The sequence below is a fragment of the Ranitomeya imitator genome, chromosome 3, assembly GCF_032444005.1.
Source record: "Ranitomeya imitator isolate aRanImi1 chromosome 3, aRanImi1.pri, whole genome shotgun sequence".
NCBI lineage: Eukaryota > Metazoa > Chordata > Amphibia > Anura > Dendrobatidae > Ranitomeya > Ranitomeya imitator.
In genome coordinates this window covers 399,104,616-399,130,843 of record NC_091284.1, presented here as the reverse complement: position 1 = coordinate 399,130,843, position 26,228 = coordinate 399,104,616, and the positions used below count along the sequence as shown (strand labels likewise).

Sequence of the window (26,228 nt, the reverse complement as noted above, 5' to 3'; positions counted from 1 at the left end):
GTAAACCGCTGCGTTTCCGCGCGTTTTTTTCCGCAGCATGTGCACTGCGGATTTCGTTTCCCATAGGTTAACATGGTACTGTAAACTCATGGGAAACCGCTGCGGATCCGCAGCAAAATTCGCAGCGTGTGCACATACCCTAAGACTTACTATCTATCTAAAAGAAAAACCAAGCTGTTTACAATGATGAACCACCTGACCTACTTAGCTCAATGTGGACCAGTCAGACAAACGCCCCAACGCGCGTTTCGCGCATCTTCCTCAGGGGTCGTGGTGAAGATGGCCAGCAAGTCTAACTCCTACGAACATTGTTTCTTTGTATTTGGTTGATAAGTCAATTTTATAAGTATTTAGCCATTTTGTGCATACATATTTGGATGTAACCATTTGAAGTATTCAAGGGAAATATATAGAAATTTTACTATCGGTTGTCAATATATAGATTTAATTCACTACTGGGTGTTAACATTTTAGGGATTTTTTATGATCTATTTGCTCATGTAAACTATATACAGGTGCTTCTCACAAAAATAGAATATCATCAAAAAGGTACCGTAATTTCAGTTCTTCAATACAAAAAGTGAAACTCGTATATTATATAGAGTCATTATAAACAGAGTGATCTATTTCTAGCGTTTATTCTGTTAATATTCATGATTATGGCTTACAGCCAATGAAAACCCAAAAGTCGTTATCTCAGTTAATTATTTTATAATACCATATTGAAAAATGATTTTAAAATCCGAAATGTTGGCCTAGTGAAATATCTGTTCAGTAAATGCACTCAATACTTGGTCGGGGCTCCTTTTGCATCATTTACTGCATCAAAGCGGCGTGACATAGAGGCGATCAACCTGTGTCACTGCTGAGGTGTTATGGAAGCCCAGGTTGCTTTCATGGCAGCCTTCAACTCATCTGCATTGTTGGGTCTGATGTCTCATCTTCCTCTTGATAATACCAAATAGATTCTCTATCGGGTTAAGGTCAAGCAGGTTTGCTGGCCAATCAAGCACAGTGATGCTGTTGTTTTTAAACCAGGTATTGGTACTTTAACCAGTGTGTACAGGTGCCGAGTCCTGCTGGAGATTGAAATTTCCATCTCCAAAAAGCTTGTCAGCAGAGGGAAGCATGAAGTGCTCGAAAATGTCCTGGTAGACGACTGCGCTGACTTTGGTCTTGATAAAACACAGTGAACCTGCACCAGCAGATGACATGGCTCCCCAGACCATCACTGATTGTGGAAACTTCACACTAGACCTCTAGCAGCTTGGATTGTGTACCTCTCCACTCTTCCTCCAGACTCTGGGACCTTGATTTCCAAATGAAATGCAAAATTTATTTCCATCTGAAAACAACACCTTGGAGGACCACTGAGGAACAGTCTTGTTCTTTTTCTCCTTGGCCCAGGTAAGATGCTTCTGGCGTTGTCTATTGGTCATGAGTGGCTTGACACAAGGAATGTGACACGTGTAGCCCATGTCTTGGATACGTCTCTGTGTGGTGGCTCTTGAAGCAATGACTTCAGCTGCAGTCTGCTCTTTGTGAATCTCCCCGGAATGTTTGAATGGCCTTTGTTTGACAATCCTTTCAAGGCTGTGGTTATCCCGGGTGCTTGTGCATATTTTCTACCACACTTTTTCCTTACACTCAACTCTCCATGAATATTCTTGGATACAGCGCTATGTGAACAGCCAGCTTCTTTAGCAATGACCTTTTGTGGCTTAACCTTCTTGTGGAGTGTGTCAATGACTGCCTTCTGGACATCTGTATTCACAAGGATTTTTCATTACTCTGCTACTGGGGAGTTGTTACAGGGGTTGGCTTTATTATGGGCCAGATTGTATTGTATGTAGGTCACACGTGTGACCATTTTTAATGTTTTTAAATTTGTGCTCCGTGTGGTTTTTTGTATCCTTTTGTGTTATATAAATAAAATTTGAATTTTTATACTTGATTCATGCCTCAGGTGATCCCCTCTCTATGGTCTATTTTTTGTTGTTTTTCTCTGTACTGTTGTTCATAGTATAGATCTCGTTGGATCCCTGTATCTCTGTGGTGCCCCCTTTCTGCTTACTATGCCTTCTGGACATCTGTCAAGTCATCAGTCTTTCCCATGATTATGGAACCTACTGAAACAGAGTAGGGGACCTTTTTAAACGCTTGGGAAGCCTTTGCAGGTGTTTTTTTATGATAATTCTAATTTACTGAGATAATGACGTTTGGGTTTTCATTGGCTGTATGCCATAATCATCAACATTAACAGAAATAAACACTTGAAATAGATCACTCTGTGTGTAATGACTATATAATATGAGTTTCACTTTTTTGTATTGAAGAACTGAAATAAATGAACTTTTTGATTATATTCTAATTTTGTGAGAAGCACCTGTATTTCACTGTCATACATTTTTCATATTTTGATTTAACTTGCTTATTTGTTTTTTTGCATTTTCATGCATTTTAATGTTTACGTAAAAATTATGTTTTACTATATTCTGGAAAGTATTTTTTAATAATCTGCAGTGATTCTCAGGTCCTCTTTTGTTGTTCAAGAAAAATATGTATAAAATTAGAAAAATGATTTAATGAAGTACAATATTATTTGTGCAACAACGCATATAAAGAAGTTGTCTGAAACCTTACAGATAATGTTCCACTTTGAAAACTACCATAAGTACTCGAGTATAAGCTGAGTTTTTCAGCACATATTTTTTTTTGTGTGGTGAAATCGCCCCCCTACTTGGGTCATTGTCCCAGAAGATGGAGGGGGAGCGGCAGCGGCTCACAGAGGCAGGAGTCAGCTGCTGCGGCTAAAGCCTGTGCCCGTTGCTAAAGAGAAATGAATATTCAATGCGCTGGCAGTGAATATTCATTTTTCTGTAATAGCGCGCACAGTGTCAGCCGCAGCCGCCGGCTTCCAGCAGCAGCTGGGAGGGTGGTCACGTGTGCCCGCTACTTAAGAGAAATGAATATTCACCTCTCTCCACTCCCATAGGCATGGAGAGAGGTGAATATTCATTCCCTTAGGTATCGGGGACACGTGACCCCCGGTGGCTGCAGCTGACACTGTGCACGCTACATAATAGCATTGAATACTCACTGCCCTCCATGCACATAGTTCCGGCGTGTGGAGTGGTGAGTATTCCGGCAGCTGTGCTCTGCTTTTAAACAGCGCATGATGTCCCTGCCATGCACTGCTTACAAGCATAAAGCAGCTGCTGGCACCGGAACAAGACACTGCGAGGGAGCGCAGGAAGGGTACGTAGGATGGGATTTTTTTTGTTGTAATTTTTTTTTCATGCTTTCTTGATGGGAGCCATGCATACTAGGATAAGGATGAGAGTGCCATGCATACAAGGATAGGGATGAGGAATCATGCAGACCAGGATGGGGATGAGGGGGGCCGTACAGACCAGGATGGGCTGAGGGGGCCGTGCAAACTAGGATGGGGATGAGGGGGCCGTGCAGGCCAGAAAGGGGATGAGGTGATAATGCATACCCGGCATATACTAAAGTCAATAAGTCTTCCCAGTTTTTCGTGGCAAAATTAAATGCCTTGGCTTATACTCTAATATAGCAGCATGTATTGGCGAGTCAGAAACGGAACATTATTAAGGGTCTGACGCTGCGGTCACGGCCCGTACATCATGAGTGACCTCTTTTTCAGGGGCTAGTCTCTGTTCTAATGAGCATGCACTGGTTGACAATCTGACACATGGTCAGTATTCTCTCCTTCCTTCGCTATGCTCTCTCTTTCAATGCGCACTAGTAGTGTGTTCACTTGGCAGCCTGTTAAAATAGGGGTGAAAGAATTAGCACACGTCCTATTGAAAGACCGTGATAGCGTTGAGGAGGGGGAAGGTTGTGAGCATACATCAAAACGAACAACTGCCACTTGCTCAGTAAAGAGAAATGACAAGCTGGTTAAGGAGCCCACTGCAAGTGTACAGTGAAGGGAAGAGCATACTGAGCATGCATCACAAATGACAACAGGCGCATGCTTAGTACAATAGGGACCAGGCCCACCCCTGAAACATATATCACATGTTATGCCTTGTTTCGGATCAGTGAAAGCAGCTGTGGAGTGTGTCCACCGCGCCAGCCCCTGAAGGTGTCCTGTTTCAAAACGGTAAAAGAAGCTGTGGGATTGGACACAGCCCCTTGATGAAGTTCAGTGTCAGACACCCCAGTGCATAACGGGAGACTAAAACAGAACGTCATCAAAGTGTAAAAAGAATGCTGAAATGGGAAGATGATGTAAAAAGGGAATGGTTAGACATTTTTAATTGATGTAAATTACAAAAGTGTTTAGTTTTTCAAATTAAATAGACATTGAATATATGATTTCCACATCCTCTTTAATTACTATCTTCCCCAGTCCGTAACAGTTTGTTTCAGGAAATATGCCGTTTCCACAAGCTGCCATTCTATTCTGTCATGAACTCCATCAGCTTTGCCTTGCTATCACTTGCAGTTGCCAACTTTCTTGTGCAGCTGACACCCCACTCTAGTGGCCAGAATCAGAAATCATTTGAAGGAGTATTCTCAAGTTGTCTTAGGAATGAGAGAGCCGTGATTAGGAGAACTTTTCTGTATATTGCCGATGCTAGGGGCCGGGAATTGTGATTCTACAGGTCATATAACAGCTTGTTTAGTACTTGAGCTCCTAATAGTGATGAGCGAACATGGTCGGTGATACTCAAATATCACTCGACTATCTGGGTGCTCGGATGTGCTCTGCATTCGTCAAGCATTGACTAGTGTTCGGATTGAGTGCTCGAATCCCCGGCCCGGCCATGTTTGGCGCCTGTTACACAGCCAATAAACATGCGGGGATTGCCTGGCATTACTGTGATTCACTGTGTTACCTGATCACAGGTTATAAAAGGACCATCGCCGCCACACTCTGCACACTGTGACACCATTGCACAACTGAGGGAGAGAGTAGTTGTCCAGGCTTGTGTGCCCAGTTTTAGGAATCTGAGTCCTCTAGTGAGGAAACTTTACTAAACCGTCATACTAAAAGTCCTTAGGGCTAATCTTGTGTTTTACTGTTTGTATGCGATACATTCTGCATTTAGCCTAGGGACAGCTGCTGGAGCAAAAAAGTGTGGTTGAGGTCCAGTCTCTAGGCAGGGCTTAGGGCTTTGCCGTCCGTTGCTAAATAAATAGCTGCTGCAGGTGACCACATTTTTTTGTTCCAAAAATGTACTATTGTCATCCATACAGTTTAACCTACTTTGTGCAAAATTACGGTGGTTTGAAATTTTTAAAAACCACTTGGCCTGCTACAGGTGACCAAATTTTAATTTTTTTTAGTTTCAATTACCGTATTCAAAGAAACTTGGTTTCCAGACACCTAGCAATTAGAAAATGTGTGTGATGATGGAAGGGAAAGTGGAAGTTCTATTGATGGTACACACAGACCGCAAGGACATAGGGCAGGTGCGACTCCGACTGTTTCTGGAGCACAAACACACCCATCCACGACATATATATTCCTGTCCCACTTTGCAGGGAGGCACAAGACACCACTTCTGAAGCTACACCAGTGCAAACAGGTGGTCGGTTGGATAGCAGATAAAGATTTCAGCATGTTTGCCAACACCACACCGTTTTCCACACTGTCCAGTCTGGCCAGCCAAGAGTCTGGATCACTTAATCCTCACACTGTACCTCCTTCCTCCCACCATGTCGAGTCGAAGGAGACCAGTGATCCCATATTAGAACACTGGAAGATGAGATGGTGGGTGACTAAGTCACTTACTCAACCTGGGAAGCTGGCATGCAGTGCGAGGCCAGCAGCGCTGAGGGGGAGGAATTGGCAGCACCGAAACAGGCAGGAGGAGGCAGTGGGGAAACCCGAGGGAGAAAGTGGGTAACTGTTCTCCCAAAGAGTTAGGACTTTTTTAAAAGAGTTTTGATACAAAAAAAAGATCATTTGCAACCTGTGTATTGTTCTGAATTAGACCTAAATTGAACCAGAGGGGAACTGAAGGTAACTGGATACTTAGTCACAATAAACAATGTTTCAGTTTGTCTTTATTCTCACCCCCATAGTCCTTCATTTCATACTAACCCCCCTAATCCCTACACCTAGTAATTAGCTGGTTATCTCTCCCTTCATACTCCCCATCCATCTCACCTCCTTCTCAAATCTGTTATTCAACCTACAATTCTTTGTCTCGCAGACAGCCATCTCATGACCTCTCCAGCTCTCGCCTAATAACATTATGTCTGCTCTTCCTCACTGCCTGTGATACCTCTCCAAATCCTGGTTCTCCTTTCCACATCCTCACAGTCACTTCTACCTCCCATCCATGATCTATCACAAATTTACGCAACCTTTCTAACCTCATACCCATTCACCCAGCCCCCTCTTCCCCAGTCCCTCTTAACAGGAGATCTATGGAACTTTTTTCTGTCTGCAACAAACTTTCATACATCCATGATCTTTTCATTACTAACAAATTTTCCTTCGTCGGCATCACTGACACCTGGCTCGTCCCCTCTTGACACAGCCTCTCCAGCTGCACTTTCTTATGAGGAACTCCAACTTTCGTACACCACCCGCTAAAGCAGCAAGCTTGTGGGAGGAGATGGTTTTCTCCAGTCAGATAATTGCTTCTTTACCCCAATTCCACTACTACTCTCTGTTACTCTCCCTGCCACCACCTTTTTTGACCACTTCAGCACCTGGCTACTTAATTTCCTTTACACCTACATACCCCTATCATCATGGGCAACTTCGACATCTTCATTGATACTTCCCACTCTTCTGTAGCAACTCACAAAGAGGGTCACACACTGGACCTCATCTTCACTCGCCTCTGTTCCCTATCTAACCTCTCTAACTCACCTGTTGCTCTCTGACCACAACCTACTTACATTCTCTTCCCTCCCCTCTCCTAGTGCACAATCCCCACTACACAAACTTGCACACCCTTGCAGAAATCTCAAATACCTTGATTTACACTTACTTTCTGAGTCCCTTCTCCCTGTCACAGATATACAAAAACTAACATAATCAACACTGGCACACCAGCTTGACTAAAGAACTGAGGTGGGCGTCCAGGGTTGCTGAGAGGAGATGGAAAAGATCACACTCCAATGCACACTTCATCACATTCAAACAGTCCCTCACCACTTTATGTCCACACCCACTGCAGCAAAACAAACCTACGTCTCAACTCTCATATCTTCCCTGTCTCACAACCCTGAACAACTATTCAACACTTTCAGTTTTCTCTCACTTGACCCGATCCTACCTCATCCCAAACCTTACCAACCCCAGCCCATCTCTTCTCTGCATGTAACCTTTCTGAGGAATAAACTATCGAAAGGCGCATCAAGGAGATACACTGGAGCCCTCTGGACCCTGGGTATTTATATCTGGTACTAGATGGTGGCCCGATTCTAACGCATCGGGTATTCTAGAATATGTATGTATGTATATAGCAGCCACATAGTATATAGCACAGGCCACGACATATTGTAGTAGATAACATTGCCCACATAGTATATAACACTGCCCATGTAGTATATAGCAGCCATGTAGTATATAACACAGCCCACGCAGTATATAACATAGCCCACATAGTATACAACACTGCCCACGTAGTATATAGCAGCCATGTAGTATATAACACAGCCCACATAGTATATAACACTGCCCATGTAGTATATAGCAGCCATGTAGTATATAACACTGCCCATGTAGTATATAGCAGCCATGTAGTATATAACACAGCTCACGCAGTATATAACACAGCCCACATAGTATTTAGCAGTGTGGGCACCATATCCCTCTTAAAAAAAAATAATTAAAATAAAAAATAGTTCTATAGTCACCCTCCGTCGTCCAGCAAAGCTCTGTCGATGCGCACGCTGCTGCTGCCAGCTTCCGTTCCCAGGATGCATTGCGAAATTACCCACATGACGTAGCGGTCTCGCGAGACCGCTAAGTCTTCTGGGTAATTTCGCAATTCATCTCTGGGAACGGAAGCTGGCGGCAGCCGCGCGTGCATCGGCGGACGACGGATGGTGAGAATAGCAGGTTTTTTTTTTCTTTTAAATTAGTTTTAACCTTAGATCTTTTTACTATTGATCCTGCATAGGCAGCATCAATAGTAAAAAGTTGGTCACACATGGTTAATAGCAGCATTAACGGAGTGCGTTAGCCGCGGCATAACGCGGTCCGTTAACGCTGTCATTAACCCTGTGTGAGCGCTGACTGGAGGGGAGTATGGAGCGGGCGCCGGGCACTGACTGGATGGGAGTAGGGAGAGACTAATTCTTGGCCGGCCTGTCGCTGATTGGTCCCGGCAGCCAGGACAGGCAGCTGGGGAGACCAATCAGCGACGCGGGATTTCCGTGACGGAAGTTGCAGACAGAAAGACGGAAGTACCCCTTAGACAATTATATAGTAGATTGGTCTTGGCCTGGATTTATCCTTATATCTATTCATGGTATTGTTAAGAATTGCTGTCAAATGCCTATTTAACCTTGAGTTATAGTGTTTACTTTTATCTCTGTACTCTCCTATGAATTCCTTATTTTGTGTCATTCAACTTATTTAGTACAACTTTCTTCTTTCTGGGAGTCCCCAGAGACAAACCCCAGCACCGTCCATTTAATTTGTCTGTATCCCTCTCTGCACTTTAGTTATCTGCACTGCACCTTGCACTTTATTTATGAGAATTCTATTTTTTCATATATTACTACCTCATGCGTTTGCCTGCTTATGAATGTAAACTTACTCTGCAAGGTGTTGCATTATATGCATAACTTTGAACACAACCTATTTATTGGTCCAGTGTTTGCTTTTTCATTTTCTGTAGTCTGTTTACATCTCCATTTTTAGGCTATATGCACACGTAGGAAATGAGGTGCAGAATTTTCTGCACTAAATCTGCATCTGCAGATTTGATGCAGTTTCTGCGCAGTTTCTATGCAGTTTATACGCAGTTTCTGTGCAGTACAACGTAAATCAATGTGAAAAAAAAAAAGCTGTGCACATGGTGCAGAAAAATCTGCGCAGAAACGCTGCAAAACTGCACAAAAGAAGCAACATGCACTTCTTTGAAATCTGCAGCGTTTCTGCGCAGATTTTTCTGCACCATGTGCACAGCTTTTTTTTTCACATTGATTTACATTGTACTGTACATCACAGTGCAGTTCTGCAGCGTTTCTGCAGCAGAAAAATCTGCTGCAGTTCTGCACCAATTCTGCATCGTGTGCACATAAGCTTTTTAATTTTTGTTTCAATAAAATTGTTTATTCTTTATACACCTTGTGTCTGGAGGACTCTTTTTCTCTACATAGGTTTTTTTTTCTTGCATCACGGTCCTCCGTGTTATCACCTAGGGCGTTTCTCTGTATCTTCCTGTACAAGTTGGGGCCTTGCATTGTTTCATTACTGTACTTGTTTTTTATTATGTATACCCCTTTTCACATGTAAAGCGCCATGGAATAAATGGCACTATAGTAATAAATAATAATAATAACCTGTGCAATGCCAAGATCAAAGAGCCTAACAACCACAGCATAATCAGGCACATGTCATCTAAGCACCCGACTCAGTGGGACGACAATTGGTACCAGCGGATGACACCACTGCCTCTTCCCCCTGTGCTAGGTGCTTGCCAATCCCCTGTCGAAATGCTAAACAGGCACATGTTCAGGCTGCTTGAACTGGAAATCTTGCTGTTTAGGTATGTAGAAATGGAGGATTTCCACTGACTTATGGTGGCAGCCGTCCCTCGGTACTCTGTACCCTGCCACCACTATTTCTCCCTGTGTGGCGTCCCCGCCTTGTAACAGCATGTGTCCAGGAACATCTTTGGTGCCCTTAACAACGCTCTTGGGATTGTCCACGTAACGACCGACAGGTGAACAAGCGCTTGTGGCCAGGGATGCTACATTTCCCTGACTGCATACTGGGGGTGAACATTGTGGAGGCTGAGTCTCACCCTGGCATGGCACATGTGCTCCTGTCGCCGAGAATTGCTGGCGCTACTTCTATCAGTTTTTTCCTCCACTTCCTACACCAGTTCCTGAACCACTCCTGCTCCTCCTCCATCTCCGATTTGGTATCTCAAGAGCACATCGTCCGCATAAGCTGGAAGCTCTGCAGAACTGCCTCAGAGAAGCGGCAATAGGGTCCTCTGAAGCAAATTTGTGTAGGAGCCAAACTGCACACTGCAGCAGAGTTATTGAAAGGATAACAGACAAGACAGATTTGAGGCTCTTTGCACTGAACCTACAACCAGGCATCGTCATGTGTGTTAATGGCCGTAACCTGGTGGCGGCTGTGAAACTTGGCAAGCCCACTTGCTCAACTTGGTAGTTCAGCAGTTTCCGAAGACCTACCCAGATTTGCCAGAGCTTCTGGTCAAGATAAGTCACATTAACGCCCATTTCCACAAGTCAGCTACAGCTGCTGCGGCTCTGGCGGATTTCCATATCATCGACTGGTGTGCGATGTGTCCACTCGCTGGAACTCCACACTGCTGCTCACCAAGCCCTGGCAGCTTGTGCAGAGGCCAGTTGAATACCAGCTCTAACACACCCGTCAGTATTCTGGTCATCCTTCGCAGACAACTGAAGAGTGGGCATTGATGTCTGACATTTGTGCGGTTCTCCAAGACTTTGAGGACTTCACAAAGATGGTGAGTGGAGATGACACCATAATCTGCACAACAATCCCACTTTTGTGCCTACTTAAACAGTCGCTGCTCCCAATTAAACATGAAGCTTTAAATGCGGACCAGGTGGAAATGGAGGAAAACATGAGAAAGGGAGATACTCTGCAGCCCAATCTCATCTCATTTTCTCAGTGCAGATTGGGTAAAAATGAGGAGGTGAAGGCTAAGGAGGAGGAACAGAAGTTGGTTTCTAGCGCAACAGAGGCTAGTGCCCAAATAAGCTTTGTCCCATCTCCTACGTGGATGGGCTGAGAATTGGAATGATGAGGGAGGAGGAGATGGAGAGACGTCATCATGGTGGAGACAGGAAAGTGTTGGCTGTAGTGAACTTATGGCCGACTTTAGGGGAACACAAGCCTCACATGTGGCAGACCCTCCCCTGCAAACCAGGCCCTTCATCTAACTGGAAACTGACTATATCTTTTGTTTTTACCCTTTGTCCTACCACTATTGTATTTGCATATCTGACCATTATATATGTATGGCCAGTGTGTATATATACTGTATTGTCTAGTGTGTCTTTAAGGCGATTAAATATATAATTTAACCTTGGGCTGCTTTTTTATCTCGATCCACACGTCCGTTTCTCGGCGTAGTCTCACATGCTGCTGGTGGCTGGTCTGTGGCCCGATATAACCCTGTTAACGGACCAGGCATATATCGAACAAGGAACTGGCGGTACTCGGGGGCGTGGCCTGAGAGCTCATGTGAGCGGACGTGCGGCTGTGAGCTCCCGCCGCTGTACATTCTAAAATCCTGCAGAGCCGCTGCTGTTTGGTCCCTGCGGGGGTCTTACCGGCTGTGGGGAGACTTGGAGGGTCCGGCGGTGCTGAGCGGTGGTGCTGGAGCCGGCGAACATGACCAGGAGACGGCAGAAGGACGCGGGAGCTGGGGATGCAGGCGCAATCCAAGATGGCGCCGACACGAGGGAGAAGGCAGACAAGGAGAACGCCGCATGGAGGTTGCGGCAAAGCTCCAGCAGTTTGCGAGAGCGGAGGCCGCAGAGGAGGGAGCCGGAGCTGATACCGAAGAGGAGGAGGAGGAGGAGAGCCCAGCAGGAGAACATGAGGTACAACAGGGGAGAAAGGAGAGTAAAATGGCGGTGGCAGAAGGGGGACCCGAGGAAATGGCGCCAGAAGCTGAGCCTACCCTAAGAGACGTTTTTGCGCTTGTCTCTTCATGTAAACAGTCTCTGACCTTACAGATACAGGAGGTTAAGGGAGACACAGCCCAGATAAACGCAGCCATGCAGAAGATTGACAAACGTGTGGGGGAGGTAGAGGAGAGAGTGAGCACTGTAGAAGACCATATAGTGCAGCTGCAAAAAGCAGAGAAAAAGTTCACTCAAGCAATAGCTGAATTGGCTGCGAAAAATGAGGACCTTGAGAACAGGTCCAGAAGAAATAATATCCGCATAGTGGGCATCCCTGAAAAAGCTGAAGGGAGGAATCCAACGGAATATATTGAAAAATGGCTGTTAGAAACATTTGGAGATATGGCGCTAACAAAAGTGTTCGCGGCAGAAAGAGCGCATAGGGTCCCACCGAAACCACCTGTCCCTGGAGCGAATCCCCGTACCATGCTAGCCAAAATTCTAAACTATAGAGACAGAGACATTATCCTGAGGAAGGCCAGAGACATGACGGATCTGACAGTTGAAGGCCAAAAGATTGCTATATATCCAGACTATTCTACTTTGGTGCAGAGACAACGGATGATGTTCACGGGTATCAAGAGACGGCTGAGGGAGTTGGGAGTACAGTACTCCATGATGTTTCCAGCAAGACTGAGGGTGGTGGCGTTTGATAAAATTCATTTTTTTCAGAAGCCGGAGGAAGCTACCCAGTGGATCGATATTAATGCTAAAAAGCTTAAAGGAAAAGGAGACTGAAACTGTGGGAAGAGTCTGATTTTGGTTACTTATCTGTCAGTTGGCAGAGAGTCATGTGATTGACAACTCAGGGGGTACGGGTGGTGAAGAAGGGAGCTGGATTGTATTCAGTTAAAGTTAAAGGGATGGTGTAATGGTTGCTGGGAAAGGGGGAGGAAGGGTATGCGGCATATTTTAAGTGTATGCAGGTTTCTTGCGTGTGTAAATAATTCTACGTTAAAATGTTTTGAGATACGTTATTTTTCAAAATGTCTGAAATCCTGTTATGTACAGTGGTGGGAGGAGGGTTGGGAAGGTAATGCCAAACGGAGTGTTCGCTATGGGCGATGATGCCCCACTCTTGAAAAGAGGTGGAATGGTTAGATGTGAGGGGGGAAGGGTGGGAGGGGGAGTTGGGAGGGGGGGGGGAGGGTAGTTAGACAGCTTGGGCTCAAAATTGACGATACTTATAGTGAAGATGAGCCAAGTGATGGGGACCCGTTTTAAGATTTTGTGCTGGAATGTGAGAGGCCTAGGGGAGAAATCTAGACGTGCCGCGTGTTTGCAATATGCAAGAGACCAACGGGCCTCAATGATATGCTTGCTGGAGACGCATTTGGTAAGGGAAAAGGTGGATGTTCTGAATAGACGGTGGATCCAGAAGGGATATCATTCTACCTTCTCCACGTATGCAAGAGGAGTCTCAATCTTGGTTCCAGCGGGAGTTCAGTATGAGGAGGTGAAGGTATGTGTGGATGTGGATGGGCAGTACGTACTAATACGGTGTATACTGTATGGAGTGATGTTGTGTGTTGCAGCGATGTATATTCCGCCTCCCTACTCTAGCAGGAAAATTAGAGAAGTAATGGAGCGAGTGGAAAGATGGGGGCCGGCACCGTTAATAATTATCGGGGATCTAAATAACATCTGTGATGAATATTGGGATAAAAATAAAAATACTCAGAATAGGTCGGAGGGACACATAACAACATTTGACACCTATATACAGGAGATAGGTTTGATTGATCTTTGGAGGGTTAGACATATTGGGGAGAGAGGGTACTCATGTTATTCACCGGCGCATGCCACGCTCTCTAGGATTGATATGGCTCTGGGTAACAGGATTTTGGACACGTTGGTTGGGGAGGTGAGATATCTGCCAAGGGCCTTGTCGGACCATAGTCCAATTGAAGTAGAGGTTTTGATTGGAGGGGGCTCATTCGCTAAGTGTGAGAGAATGGAAGATTCATCCTAATTGGTTACAGAGTATTGAGTTGGAAAGTATAGGACGGGAGGTAGCGGAATTCTTTCTCTTAAATGATGGAAGTACTGATGCTCTTACGATTTGGGATGCAATGAAGGCGTATCTGAGGGGACTACTGTTTAGGGACATTAGTAGGTGTAAGCGGAGGACGAGAGAGGCAGAAAAAGTGGCAGTTAAGGAGTTGAAGGAAGCAGAAGATGGGATGGCTACGCTGGGAACCCCTGAGGCAGAGAGAAGGATGAAAAACGCACAAGATCATTTGGAAAAAATTCTGTTAGGCAAAGCCGAGAGGAAGCGGGATTTCCAAAGGGTATTGTTCTATCAGGAGGGAGAAACAGTGGGACATATGCTGTCGGTAGTGGCTGCTGCTCAGAGAGGTTCTTCATATATACATTCTTTGGACTCTGCTAGTGGAGGTAAAATAACGGAAACGCCTGAAATCTTGAGAGCCTTCGCGGACTTCTATGCAGATTTGTATTCCTCTCGGGTTGGTGAATCGGTCGAGGACACACTGACTTTCTTGGAAGGTCTGGATCTGCCGAGACTGAGTGAGACAGATAGGGAGAGCCTTGAGGCCCCTATCACTGAGGAGGAATTGAGTCGGGCATTGATGTCTATGGCTAATGGGAAGGCGCCTGGGGTCGATGGGCTACCCGCTGAGATCTATAAAGGGTTGGCAGAAGTGTTGATTCCTAGATTAAAAATGGTATTGGAGGAAGCTAGGTCCTGTGGGCGCTTGCCAGCCTCTATGAGAGAGGCCATAATAGTGGTCATTCCAAAGGAGGATAAGGACTTGGGGAAACCGGAGTCGTACCGCCCAATTTCTTTACTAACTATTGATGTCAAGCTTCTGGCCAAGGTGTTGGCTCTCCGCCTCTCTAGTGTTATTGCGAGTCTGGTGCATTCGGACCAATCTGGCTTTATGCCGGATAGATCAACGGCGATCAATTTGCGGAGGTTATATGTAAATTTGCAGGTAGAGTCTGACAACTGTGGTCGAAGAGTGATTGTATCGCTGGATGCACATAAGGCGTTTGACAGTGTCGAATGGGGGTACCTCTGGCAGGTGCTGGAATGTATGGGGTTTGGTCCGCAGTTTGTGGCCTGGATACAGCTGTTGTACTCATTACCGTCCGCTAGAATTAGAGTAAACGTGGAGCTATCTCGACCTATAGGGCTGGCTAGGGGGACTAGGCAGGGATGCCCGCTTTCACCCCTCCTGTTCGCGTTGGCTGTAGAACCTCTTGCTGCTAAGATTCGGCAGGCGGATGGGGTCCCTGGGTTTAGGTATGGGAAAGTAGAGGAAAAAATAGCAAATTTTGAAAAAGCAGCTGAGGAATTACTTAGATTTTTTTCAGAATGATCTATATTAGCGTGTTGTATTGTGCTGTTAAAGGGTATTGATTATACAATAATCTTCAGTATAGTTAGTATCTTACTTCTAAGGGTTCCATCTGGTTACAGATGGCTCCTTGCACATTACAGAACTGTACCCTGTATCTACTGATATAGAAGGGTTCATGTTTTTCCTCTCTGTTCTACATTTTGTTTAGTAGTAACTGGTCTTTCTTATCTCATATGCAATGTTCTGAGGTTCTGCGGAAACTGTGTTATAGGTACATGATAAATAAGTTATCGATAACATGTTTACAGGTTGGTTTACTGTATATTTTGTTTTCTTCCCCTTTAGTACCTTCCAGCTCTGGGTTACACAAAGCGCATACATTTGATGAATCCTATGGTTCCTGGGCTTACAGGCGGAAAGATGAGCTCATCTGAAGAGGTAATGGTGGGGGAAACAAACATTTGAGGATGTGGTTGAATTTGATTGTTGTCTAAATTGTCTGTCTTGACTAATGAATCCCATCTTCCTTCCTTGGTGGGACTCCGAATCACCAAATCTCCACCAAGTACAAAGCGGCAAATGGAAAGGAGCAGAAGGTGGTTGGATATTATTGGAAGTGACTCCTTAGACAAGTCTTCTTGAGCAGTTACCAATTTCTTAAGACGGGCAACAGGACAGATTACTGAGTGATGAAAAGTACAGGCAGTGCGATGATCAACTGATAGGGCTGCAGAGTTTGGGTGCGATCCTGAGATCTGCTCACAGGGAGGTTATGCAATCCTAACACAGAAGAACAAAGAAACATCATTATATCACATATTGACATAATTTACGGACCGTTGGCAAAATTACACACAGACTGCGAGGCTCCATGTTGGCTGTAAATATGCCAATATATGACACCTACAGCTTCTAAGGCTTGAACTAATTGCACAAATCTTAGCGCTTTGACAACACTGTTGACCTGTGAGACCATTACAGTCCCGTGAATCCATCCTTGAATCTTACACTGACATATACCACAATGTATTAGCCCATATCTTTATCTCCATGAAGGAATACATTTAGCATGTAAAGCTACAAAGACAAAGGTCACTTCAACCAAGTTTTCAGTTGTAAGATGGCTGACTAAGAACAACAAGGCTGAGTATAACAAGACCTCAGTCTCTCACAGACTTTAGATAAGTCAATCCCAGCTATAATCTTAAATTTTAATGAACCTGAAATGATCTGGTAGTCAATACTAAGCGATAAACTCTTCAGTGAGGAAGAGAACTAGAACTCTGTCTCCACCTATTGGAAGCAGATATGCACCCGTGTCTGCAAATTGACCTTTTGATTTTGGCTTTTATCCCAAGTCATATAGCAATGCTCGTTAAGGAGTATTAAAGATAATAACTTTTAGGATCGCTGCTTACAATAGGTTGTGCTAGAGTTCTAGTTCTCTTCCTCGCTGAAGAGACAATTTGCATATTTAATGGAAAGGGAAGCTGGGAAGGAGTGAGGAACAGAGGGAGACAAAGAAATATCATTCTCTGCTTTCTAACAAGTCTTTGATCTCACCCTAGAGCTGGATTCACATCTACATGCCTCATTGCAGCTGTAAAATTACCTGCACACTGCTACTGTTTCTATCTAGGTGCTAACAGGAGCGAAAAGCTCTCTGCAGCGCTGTGAATGGGGGAGATCGGTGCGGCTAGTCACCAGCTCTGAGTCAATTGGAAATTAGAGACAGTCTGCAGCGAGGGAAACTTTTGACAATGCAGGAAACAAAACGTATAATGGTCAGAAATGGCTTTATTCATTATGTACATACACAGGACAGTTTCTTCTGAAAAGTTGCTTGAAATTAAGGCTTGACAATTAATCAAACTAATTCGATTTGCCATGTGCATGTTCCACAATTTTCATTTGTCCAAATCAAAAAGTTGTATTCTCTTCCAATGGTGAGAGGATGCAGGAAAAAGTGAGGGTGAGAAATAAACGTGTGTACCCGGCTGCTGCACCTAACCAGAAGGATGATATTTGGTATTCTTGGTCCCAGTAATAAGTTGGTCAGTAATAGTGTGTGTGGGGCTGTGTTATTCACACCACACCATCTCCTAGACACTTGATCAACTCCTCAGCTGCTAGGTGGCAGCATCATCAGCTGTTTTAAGTAGGAGGAGAGCAGCTTCTTGGCAACGTCTGTTCTTGAATGCTTGTGGGTTCCTCTTCTCTGTTTTGTGCCACCCTTCCCCAGAAAAAAAAATGTCCTCATCTCCTTGTCTTTGTGTGTGTGACGGTTAACATTTACCTCCCTTCTTCCAGCTTTTGTGTCTACCCCTGTATTCTTTCTGCCATACAGATGAGGTAATGGTAAAGGTTGACTCCTCACAGTTTCTCCCTTCTGTGCTGGATGCCCCAATGGCCACTCCATGACCTCTTGGTTGTCCCCCGCTAATCAATCTATAAGTTAATAGAAATGTACTGTGGAATCATTTATAAGTTCTCACGTATGGGATGTCTTGTGGAAAATCTGCATATATTACAACTATTACGTGTATTAACTCGTTTGGCTGTTTATTTTGGATATATACTGCAGTTTTGCAAAACTACTGGCGCAGAAATGTGTGACAACTCTCAGCGATGTGTGTACGGTGTTAAAAAGTTTGATTTGAGGAATTAATTGTTTTAGCTTATGTTTTAGGAATCAAAAATTGATCTCCTAGACTCCCCTTCCGATGTGAAGAAGAAGCTGAAAAAAGCATTTTGTGAGCCAGGAAATATAGAGAATAACGGTGTTTTAAGCTTCGTCAGACATGTCCTGTTCCCTCTCAAGTCAGGTGAGGCTGTATGATTTATAAGCAGGATGTCTTATTTGACCTGTCCTGTAGCTCTTACTTCTGATCTGCTTTAATTTTTCAGAGTTTGTTATTCTTCGCGATGAGAAATTTGGTGGGAATAAAACTTACACAGACTTTGATTCGCTGGAAAAAGACTTTGCTGAACAGGTAAGATTCTGATTGTAATGTACCCCAAATTACTTACAGTGCCTACAAGTAGTATTCAACCCCCTGCAGATTTAGCAGGTTTAATAAGATGCAAATAAGTTAGAGCCTTCAAACTTCAAACAAGAGCAGGATTTATTAACGGATGCATAAATCTTACAAACCAAAAAGTTTTGTTGCTCAGTTAAATTTTTATAAATTACATAAAAGTGTGGGTCAATTATTATTCAACCCCTAGGTTTAATATTTTGTGGAATAACCTTTGTTTGCAATTACAGCTAATAATCGTCTTTTATAAGACCTGATCAGGCCGGCACAGGTCTCTGGAGTTATCTTGGCCCACTCCTCTATGCAGATCTTTCTCCAAGTTATCTAGGTTCTTTGGGTGCCTCATGTGGACTTTAATCTTGAGCTCCTTCCACAAGTTTTCAATTGGGTTAAGGTCAGGAGACTGACTAGGCCACTGCAACACCTTGATTTTTTGCCTCTTGCACCAGGCCTTGGTTTTCTTGGCTGTGTGCTTTGGGTCGTTGTCTTGTTGGAAGATGAAATGACGACCCATCTTAAGATCCTTGATGGAGGAGCGGAGGTTCTTGTGCAAAATCTCCAGGTAGGCCGTGCTATCCATCTTCCCATGGATGCGGACCAGATGGCCAGGCCCCTTGGCTGAGAAACAGCTCCACAGCATGATGCTGCCACCACCACCATGCTTGACTGTAGGGATGGTATTCTTGGGGTCGTATGCAGTGCCATCCAGTCTCCAAACGTCACGTGTGTGGTTGGCACCAAAGATCTCGATCTTGGTCTCATCAGACCAGAGAACCTTGAACCAGTCAGTCTGAGTCCTCCAAGTGATCATGAGCAAACTAGACGAGCCTTGACATGACGCTTTGAAAGTAAAGGTACCTTACGGGCTCATCTGGAACGGAGACCATTGCGGTGGAGTACGTTACTTATGGTATTGACTGAAACCAATGTTCCCACTGCCATGAGATCTTCCCGGAGCTCCTTCCTTGTTGTCCTTGGGTTAGCCTTGACTCTTCGGACAAGCCTGGCCTCGGCACGGGAGGAAACTTTCAAAGGCTGTCCGGGCCGTGGAAGGCTAACAGTAGTTCCATAAGCCTTCCACTTCCGGATGATGCTCGCAACAGTGGAGACAGGTAGGCCCAACTCCTTGGAAAGGGTGTTGTACCCCTTGCCAGCCTTGTGACCCTCCACGATCTTGTCTCTGATGGCCTTGGAATGGTCCTTTGTCTTTCCCATGTTGACCATGTATGAGTGCTGTTCCCAAGTTTGGGGAGGGTCTTAAATAGTCAGAAAAGGCTGGAAAAAGAGATAATTAATCCAAACATGTGAAGCTCATTGTTCTTTGTGCCTGAACTACTTCTTAATACTTTAGGGGAACCAAACAGAATTCTGGTGGGTTGAGGGGTTGAATAATAAATGACCCTCTGAAAAGACTTTTCACAATTTTAAAAAAAATAAACAAAGAAATAACATTCTTTTTTGCTGCAGTGCATTTCACACTTCCAGGCTGATCTACAGTCCAAATGTCACAATGCCAAGTTAATTCCAAATGTGTAAACCTGCTAAATCTGCAGGGTTGAATACTACTTGTAGGCACTGTACATCTTTGGTGTGCACTGTGCTTACCTAACCTGTATGCTCAACATGCTGTTTTTATATGACATTTGCAGAATGTCCATCCCGGAGATCTGAAAGCCTCAGTAGAGAAAGCTCTCAATAAATTGTTAGATCCCATCAGAGAGAAATTCAACAACCCAGAATTGAAGAAATTAAGTAATGAGGCTTATCCAGATCCCACCAAGCAAAGTGAGTACGCATGGCTGTTAACTCACTCACGTTGACTTCTTTCACCTGTCGTCCTCCAAACGTTTCTTCTCATATGGCTTACGTTTTTAGCGCTACAGTGGCATGTAAAAGTTTGGCACCCCTTGCCAAAATTACCGCTAATGTGAACAGTTAAGCAAGTTGAAGGTGAAATTATCTCTAAAAGACCTAAAGTTACAGATAACACAGTCATATTTTAGGCAAAAAAATACATAGTAATTTTTTACATTTTAAAAATTCCAAAAAGGAAAATGGGCCGATGCAAAAGTTTGGTTACCCTTGGAGATTTATGTGCTCAGATAACTTTGAATAAGGTTTCAGACTTTAATTTGCCTGTTAGTTATTTCTTGTTCACGTTCATCATTGGGTAAACCCAGGTGATGCAAATTTCCCAGCTTTATAGCCTCCTCTAACCTTATGCCAAAAATCAGCAGCCATAAGTTTTTCGAAGCAGCTGCCTAGCACTCTGAAAGTGAAAATGGTGGAAGCCGACAAAGCAGGAGGAACCTACAAGAAGATATCAGAGTTTTCAAGTTGCCCTTTCCTCAGTTCGAAATGTAATTAAGAAATGGCAGTAAACAGGAACAGTGGAGGTCAAGATAAGGTCTGGAAGACCAAGCAAAATTTCAGTGACAGCTGCTCGTAGGATTGCTAGAGAGGCAAATTAGAACCCCCCAATTGATGGCAAAAGACCTTACGAAAGATTTAAGAGACTCTAGAGTTGTGGTACATTGTTCTACTGTTCATCAAAGGAATACCTGTCCTGCATCATCACCATAAAATTCAGAGTCAGAAGTATGCAAAACAACATCTAAACAAGCCTGATGCATTTTGGAAACAAGTCCTGTGGACCGATGATGTTAAAATGGAGCTCTTTGGCCGCAATGATCAAAGGTATGTGTGGAGAACAAAGGGCACAGAATTTCAGGAAAAGAACATTTTACCAACCATTAAGCATAGGGGAGGGGTGGATCAATGATGCTTTTGAGTTTTGTTGCAGCCAATGGCACGGGGATTTCACGGGTAGAGAGAAGAATGGATTCAATGAAATTTAAAAAGTTCTTGATGCAAACATAACACCATCTGTTAAAAACCTGAAGTTGAAAAGAGGATGGCTTCTACAATAGATAATGATCCCAAACACATGTCAAAATCAACAATAGACTACCTCGAAAGGCGCAAGCTCAAGGTTTTACAATGGCCCTCGCAGTCCCCTGATCTGAATGAGTATCATTGCATATCTGTGGCTACACATCAAATTAGCAGTGCATGCAAGATGACCCAGGAATCTCGCCAAACTGGAAGTATTTTCCAAGGAAGAATGAATGAAAATCCATCAAACAAGAATTGAAAGAGTCTTGTCTGGCTACAAAAAGTGTTTACCAGCTGTGATATTTGCAATAGAGGGTGGTACTAGGTACTAACCATGCAGGATGCCCAAACCTTTGCATCAGCCCATTTTCATTTTTGGATTTTTTTAAATGTAAAAGATGAAAATATATTTATTTTGTTTGCCTAAAATACAAAGGAAATGTGTAATCTAACTTTAGCCCTTTTAGAGATCATTTCATCTTCAACTTGCTTAACTGTTCACAATAACAGTAATTTTGACCAGAGTTGCCCACACTTTTACATGCCACTGTTCTTGAGCAAATTAAGAGTCCAACATTATTGTATCTGTCTTAGGTGTACCACTATGACTTTTGCAGACAACTTTGCTGCTTTTTAACAGTATTTTTTATCCACAGAGGCAGCACCTAAAGCTCAAACTAGAAGCACTGGCCCAGAGGATTTGATTCCCTCTCTCCTGGATTTGAGAGTTGGGAAGGTGCTGACTGTGAATAGGGTACGCAGAATTACAGCTATTGTATATATATACAGCTATATTGCTATAGTCCATCAACTCTAACATGTTTGTTATAGTGCGGAAAATAAACCGCAGCATTTCCAAGCGGTATTTTCCTCAGCATGGGCACTGTGGATTTGGTTTTCCATAGGTTTACCGTATTTTTCGGACTATAAGACGCACTTTTTTCCCCCAAAAAATGTGAGGAAAATGGGGGGGTGCGTCTTATAGTTGGAATGCAAGCTTACCGGCAGTGGTGTGGCGGCGGCAGAGGTGCGGGGATGATGAGGCAGTGAGCGGTATGGCGTGAGCGGGGTCCCTTCCACAGGTGAGGTGACGCAGCGGCTTTATCGGTGGCGGCAGCCATCTTCCTGAGGCCACGCGTGTGCAGATGGAGTGCTCTGCTTCCCGGGGCTTCAGGAAAATGGCCGCGGGAGGCTGCGCGTGCATAGATGGAGATCGCGACAGCGATTTTCCTGAAGCCGAGATCTAAATCTGCGAACTCGATTTCAGGAAAATGGCCACCGCGATCTCCATCTGTGCACGCGCGGCCTCCCGCGGCCATTTTCCTGAAGCCCCGGGAAGCAGAGCACTTCATCTACACACGCGCGGCCTCAGGAAGATGGCCGCCGCCACCGATAAAGCCATGATTCACTCGACTCTGCTGCTTACCTTGGATACCGCGCCGCTGCGTCACCTCACCTTTGGAAGGGACCCTGCTCACGCCATACCGCTCACTGCGCCTCATCATCCCTGCACCTCTGCCGCCGCCACAGCACTGCTGCAACCCCCCCATGGACACCAGGCCGTGGCGTCGCCCACCTAAACAGGAAGGGACCCTGCTCAGGTGCACGCCATATCGCCCACCGCATCACCGCACCTCTCCCGACACCATGCTTCCTGTGACCCTGCTTTGCCACCTCCAGCCCTCAGGTAAGATACTGTAAATTCGGACAAAAATCTTTTTTTCTGCAATTTTCACCCCAAATTTGGGGTTCGTCTTATGGTCCGGTGCGTCTTATAGTCCGAAAAATACGGTACATGGTACTGTACAACGCATGGAAAACTGCTGCAAATCCGCAGCCAAATCTGCAACGTGTGCACATACTTTTAGGGTGTAGATGGAAACACACCAGTTTTTTTATCTTTTCTTTGCATTTTAATTAACTTACAGGAGGAATAATAGAGAAATTACACAAGGGTGAGTTTTAAAAATCTGCACCAGAATTATTATTGTATTTTTGTAAAACCGACATGTGAGGACTCAGGAGAGATGATAGTTCCTCTTTAATGTGGCTGTGTTTTGCTTTGTTTCAATTATTGTGAAATCTTTCAAGCTTTTTCTAAAATTGTACTTACCGTATATACTCGAGTATAAGCCGAGAATTTCAGCCCATTTTTTTAGGCTGAAATTGCCCCTCTCAGCTTATACTTGAGTCATACCCAGCGGTCGGCAGGGGAGGGGGTGCAGCAGCTGTCTAATAATACTCACCTGCTCCTGGCGCGGTCCCTGGTTATCTGGGTGCCAGCAGCTTCTTCCTGTAGTGAGCGGTTACATGGTACCGCTCATTACAGTAATGAATATGGACTCCCATAGGGGCGGAGCCGCATATTCATTACTGTAATGAGCGGTACCATGTGACCACTCAATACAGGAAGAAGCTGCCGGAGAACCAGGTACACCGCGCCAGGAGCAAGTGAGTATAACGCAGTGCGCGATATTCACCTGCTCCCCGTTCCACCGACGGCCGCCGCTGCGTCTTCCCCGTCCTCTGCATTGACGCTCGGGTCAGAGGGCACAGTGACGCGATTAGTGTGCACCGCCCTCTGCCGAAACCTCAGTGCAGAAGACACAGCGGCGGCCGTCGGTGGAACGTGGACCGGTGAATATAGCAAGCAGGGCTGTGGAGTCGGTAAGCCATAGTTGCGACTCCAACTCCTGAATTTTATTATGTTCCGGCTCCGACTCCTTCATAAATGGCCAATTCGTAACAATAAATTTACTGTTGTCAAATATTAACATCGTGCTTATTCAGTTTCTCACCATCATATAAGTAATCAGTCCACTTAGAGCAAAAACTATATTTATTAGAATACAATTAGAATGTAGCAAATAACTTTTATAAACTTTTCTAAACTCTTGTAAGTAAATATGCAATAAACACTGTTATGCAGTTAATAAGAAGAAATCTATAAATTTGTCCTCAGAAAAAGTATTGCCTCTGTCAGATCCTCCTTCATGGATGCCCTCAAATCTGATCTAATTATTTTGAGAGCAGAGAACAACCTCTTTAATGTGACGCTTCTTTGACATTCTCAGGTTTTTAATTCTGCATTCACAATCCAAATGATCATTGTTTTTCCTAAAAACAATTGTACAAAATTATTGCCAGGTCGTACAACTGATATAGTGGTCAGTAATACTGTAATTCCTCATGTACTCAAAGTTAACTGATGCAAAGTTTGTTGAAAGGATAATACTTCTTACAGTCTTCCTCTTCTGAGTAGCAGCTGTGAGATGCTTGGAAGACGCACACCAAACATCTAGTCTAGAGGAGGAGCTTTACTACTAAGGATTTGCAACACATTTTCACTTTCAGTTTCATACATTGTAGGTAGGGGGGTTGGGGCAGCATGAGGTTAACCAAGTATAAGATTATATAAGGGCAGTGGAGAACAATGACACACAAAGAAGTAAGGGTACCGTCACACAGTGGCACTTTGGTCGCTAGGACGGCACGATCTGTGACGTTCCAGCGATATCGTTACGATCTCGCTGTGTCTGACACGCTACTGCGATCAGGGACCCCGCTGAGAATCGTACGTCGTAGCAGATCGTCTGAAACTTTATTTCGTCACTGGATCTCCCGCTGACATCGTTGAATCGGCGTGTGTGACGCCGATTCAGCGATGTCTTCACTGGTAACCAGAGTAAACATCGGGTTACTAAGCGCAGGGCCGCGCTTAGTAACCCGATGTTTACCCTGGTTACCAGCATAAACGTAAAAAAAACAAACACTACATACTTACCTTCAGCTGTCTGTCCCCGGCGCTGTGCTTCTCTGCACTCCTCCTGCATCCTCTGTCAGCGCCGGCCAGCCAGAAAGCACAGCGGTGACGTCACCGCTCTGCTTTCCGGCTGACCGGCGCTGACAGTGCAGAGGAAAGCACAGCGCTGGAGGACAGACACGGAATGTAAGTATGTAATGTTTGTTTTTTTTACGTTTACGCTGGTAATTATATGGGGCAAATATCTGTATGGGTCCATGTGCAGTATTATATGGGGCAAATATCTGTATTGGGCTATGTGCAGCATTATATGGGGCAAATAATATCTGTATGGAGCATCTTATGGGGCCATGTGCAGCATTATATGGGGCACTTATCTCTATGGAGCATCTTATGGGGCGCTGTGCAGCATTATATGGGGCAAATATCTCTATGGGGCCATGTGCAGCATTATATGGGGCAAATATCTCTATGGAGCCATGTGCAGCATTATATGGGGCAAATATCTCTATGGAGCATCTTATGGGGCCATGTGCAGCATTATATGGGGCAAATGGCTGTATTGAGCATCTTATGGGGTCGTGTGCAGCATTATATGGGGCAAATATCTCTATGGAGCATCTTAAGGGGCCATAATCAGCATTTGTGGATCATTATACGGGGCAAATGTGTCTATGGAGCATCTTATGGGGCCATTATTAACCTTTGTGCAGCATTATATGGGGCATATTTTAATATGGAGCATCTTATGGGGCCAATCATGAACTATTTGGAGCATTATATGGGGCGTATTTTGTATGGAGCATCTTATGGGGCCATCATGAACTGTATGGAGCATTATATGGGGCTCCTGATTCAATATGGATGTTGAAAAACACTTAACCTACTGATATCTCAATTAATTTTACTTTTATTGGTACCTATTTTTATTTTTGACATTTACCGGTAGCTGCTGCATTTTCCACCCTAGGCTTATACTCGAGTCATTAAGTTTTTCCCTTCCCCCATGACGGCACACCTAAGAGAGGGGATCCGCCCAGTCAGGACAGGAAACCCTACTGAAACTAAAAGGGCGGTACCTCTCTGTCGCTTCAGTTGGGTTTCCTGTCCTGACAGGGATGCTTGTGCTGAACACGGCGGTGATTCCACTTACCCAGCTCCCGTCCCGGTGTGGAAGAACAGGCAGCGCATGTGTGTCGGAGCTCGGGGTCTGGATGCGCTGTCTGCGGGTCCTCCAGGGCTCTGCGTCCGAGCGGGCGTCTGTGCAGCGCGGTCGGATGGCCGGGTTCCTTCCGTGGCTGCCACGCTGCCCTCCTCTCTCTGCTGTGCGGCGGCCGCTTCCGGGTC

At 44.7% G+C, this 26,228-nt stretch overlaps 1 protein-coding gene across 1 annotated transcript in view; it reads left to right on the top strand.

Annotated features, from left to right (window-relative positions):
- Positions 1-26,228, top strand: part of YARS1 (tyrosyl-tRNA synthetase 1) — a 117,357-nt gene that overhangs the window by 77,053 nt on the left and 14,076 nt on the right. The window contains exons 7-11 of the mRNA XM_069757069.1: positions 15,531-15,623; positions 17,875-18,010; positions 18,093-18,178; positions 19,873-20,008; positions 21,775-21,872. Of these exons, the coding sequence (XP_069613170.1) occupies positions 15,531-15,623; positions 17,875-18,010; positions 18,093-18,178; positions 19,873-20,008; positions 21,775-21,872 (549 nt within the window). The remainder of the gene's footprint in view (positions 1-15,530; positions 15,624-17,874; positions 18,011-18,092; positions 18,179-19,872; positions 20,009-21,774; positions 21,873-26,228) is intronic.